This window comes from Aphanomyces invadans (genome assembly GCF_000520115.1).
Source record: "Aphanomyces invadans strain NJM9701 unplaced genomic scaffold supercont1.38, whole genome shotgun sequence".
Lineage (NCBI taxonomy): Eukaryota > Oomycota > Saprolegniomycetes > Saprolegniales > Verrucalvaceae > Aphanomyces > Aphanomyces invadans.
In genome coordinates this window covers 490,197-491,311 of record NW_008580183.1, presented here as the reverse complement: position 1 = coordinate 491,311, position 1,115 = coordinate 490,197, and the positions used below count along the sequence as shown (strand labels likewise).

The 1,115-nt window shown below is 59.0% G+C and overlaps 1 protein-coding gene across 1 annotated transcript; it reads left to right on the top strand.

Annotated features, from left to right (window-relative positions):
• Positions 1 to 135: 135 nt before the first annotated feature.
• On the top strand, positions 136 to 886 carry H310_12344 (hypothetical protein; the record flags this gene model as incomplete). Its single annotated transcript, XM_008879367.1, has 2 exons — positions 136 to 796; positions 849 to 886. The coding sequence occupies 2 exons, from the start codon at positions 136 to 138 to the stop codon at positions 884 to 886; spliced, it is 699 nt and encodes a 232-aa protein (XP_008877589.1).
• Positions 887 to 1,115: the final 229 nt, after the last annotated feature.

Here is a 1,115-nt window from a genome sequence, read left to right as displayed (position 1 = left end):
TCCCGACGAAGACATCGTTGACCGTACGGTCGGCGAAGACCGCTCGCGTTCACGTGAACGTGTCGAGCAGCCACGTGGCCGCCCCGTCAAGCCCCTCTGTTCAAGGGCTCTACGAAGGCGGAGCGGCGTGCGTTCATGCGCGAGTACCAGAAGTACTTGGCGCAAATCAATGCACTGCAATGTGTGGGTTCTCGTCCGTTCGCGATGCCCGTCAGTGCGTGCATGGATCCTTTTTCCAAGCGGCGTATTGCTTTGTTCGACATGAACAAGGACCACAATGTGGTCACGGAAGAGGAATGGGTGGCCTGGTTCCACGCGGCATTCGATGAAGATCCGCAAGACTTGGACGTCCTGAAGAGGCGGCTCTCTAATGCCATACGTTTCGACACGAAGGTCCTCGACGCGGAGTCGCGTGTTGGCCGTATGCTCGACGACCTGATGCGTGTGCTCGAACAAGACCACCAAGAATGGGTCCTTCATCAAGAAGGAAAAATTGTTGTCGAGATAATGACCAAGGCGATCAAGCCTGAGGCGCTGAAGACCGCTGTGCAGAAGCAGCTGCAACTGCAGAGGAACAAGGGCCTCAAGAGCGACGTCTTCCGCTACGTCAAGTGGTTGCGACAATTCTCAGCTGGTTTTCAGCTCTACGTCGGTCTCGACGAGGTGATGGCACCTGCGCCACAAACCGGCGCCTCCAAGACGGACAGCTTGAAGAGCGGCCGTGGCAAGCCCGACGGCGCCGACAAGAACCGTGGCAAGCCTGACGCCGCCGACAAGAGCCGTGGAAGGCCTGACGGTCCCGAAAAAGGCCGAGGTAGATTCGACGGCAACGGAAGAGCCGATGGCAGGGCGCCAGGGGTCGAGAAGCCAGCCGTTACCGGCGTAAAGGAAGATTACAAGCCAAGGAAGAAGCTTGGCTGTCTGAAGTGTGGCGACAAGAGTCACTACGTGGCAGATTGCCCTGCGGCAACGCCTGGCGAGGCGGACCGCTTATTGGATGCGCAGCTGAAGAAGTGGCGCGATGGCGTGACCGTCCTGGGCAGCCACCCCAATCGTCATCCGACCGAGCGCGGTGCATTGGTCGAAGGACTCGTTCGAGTCGAGAACGTCCTCCT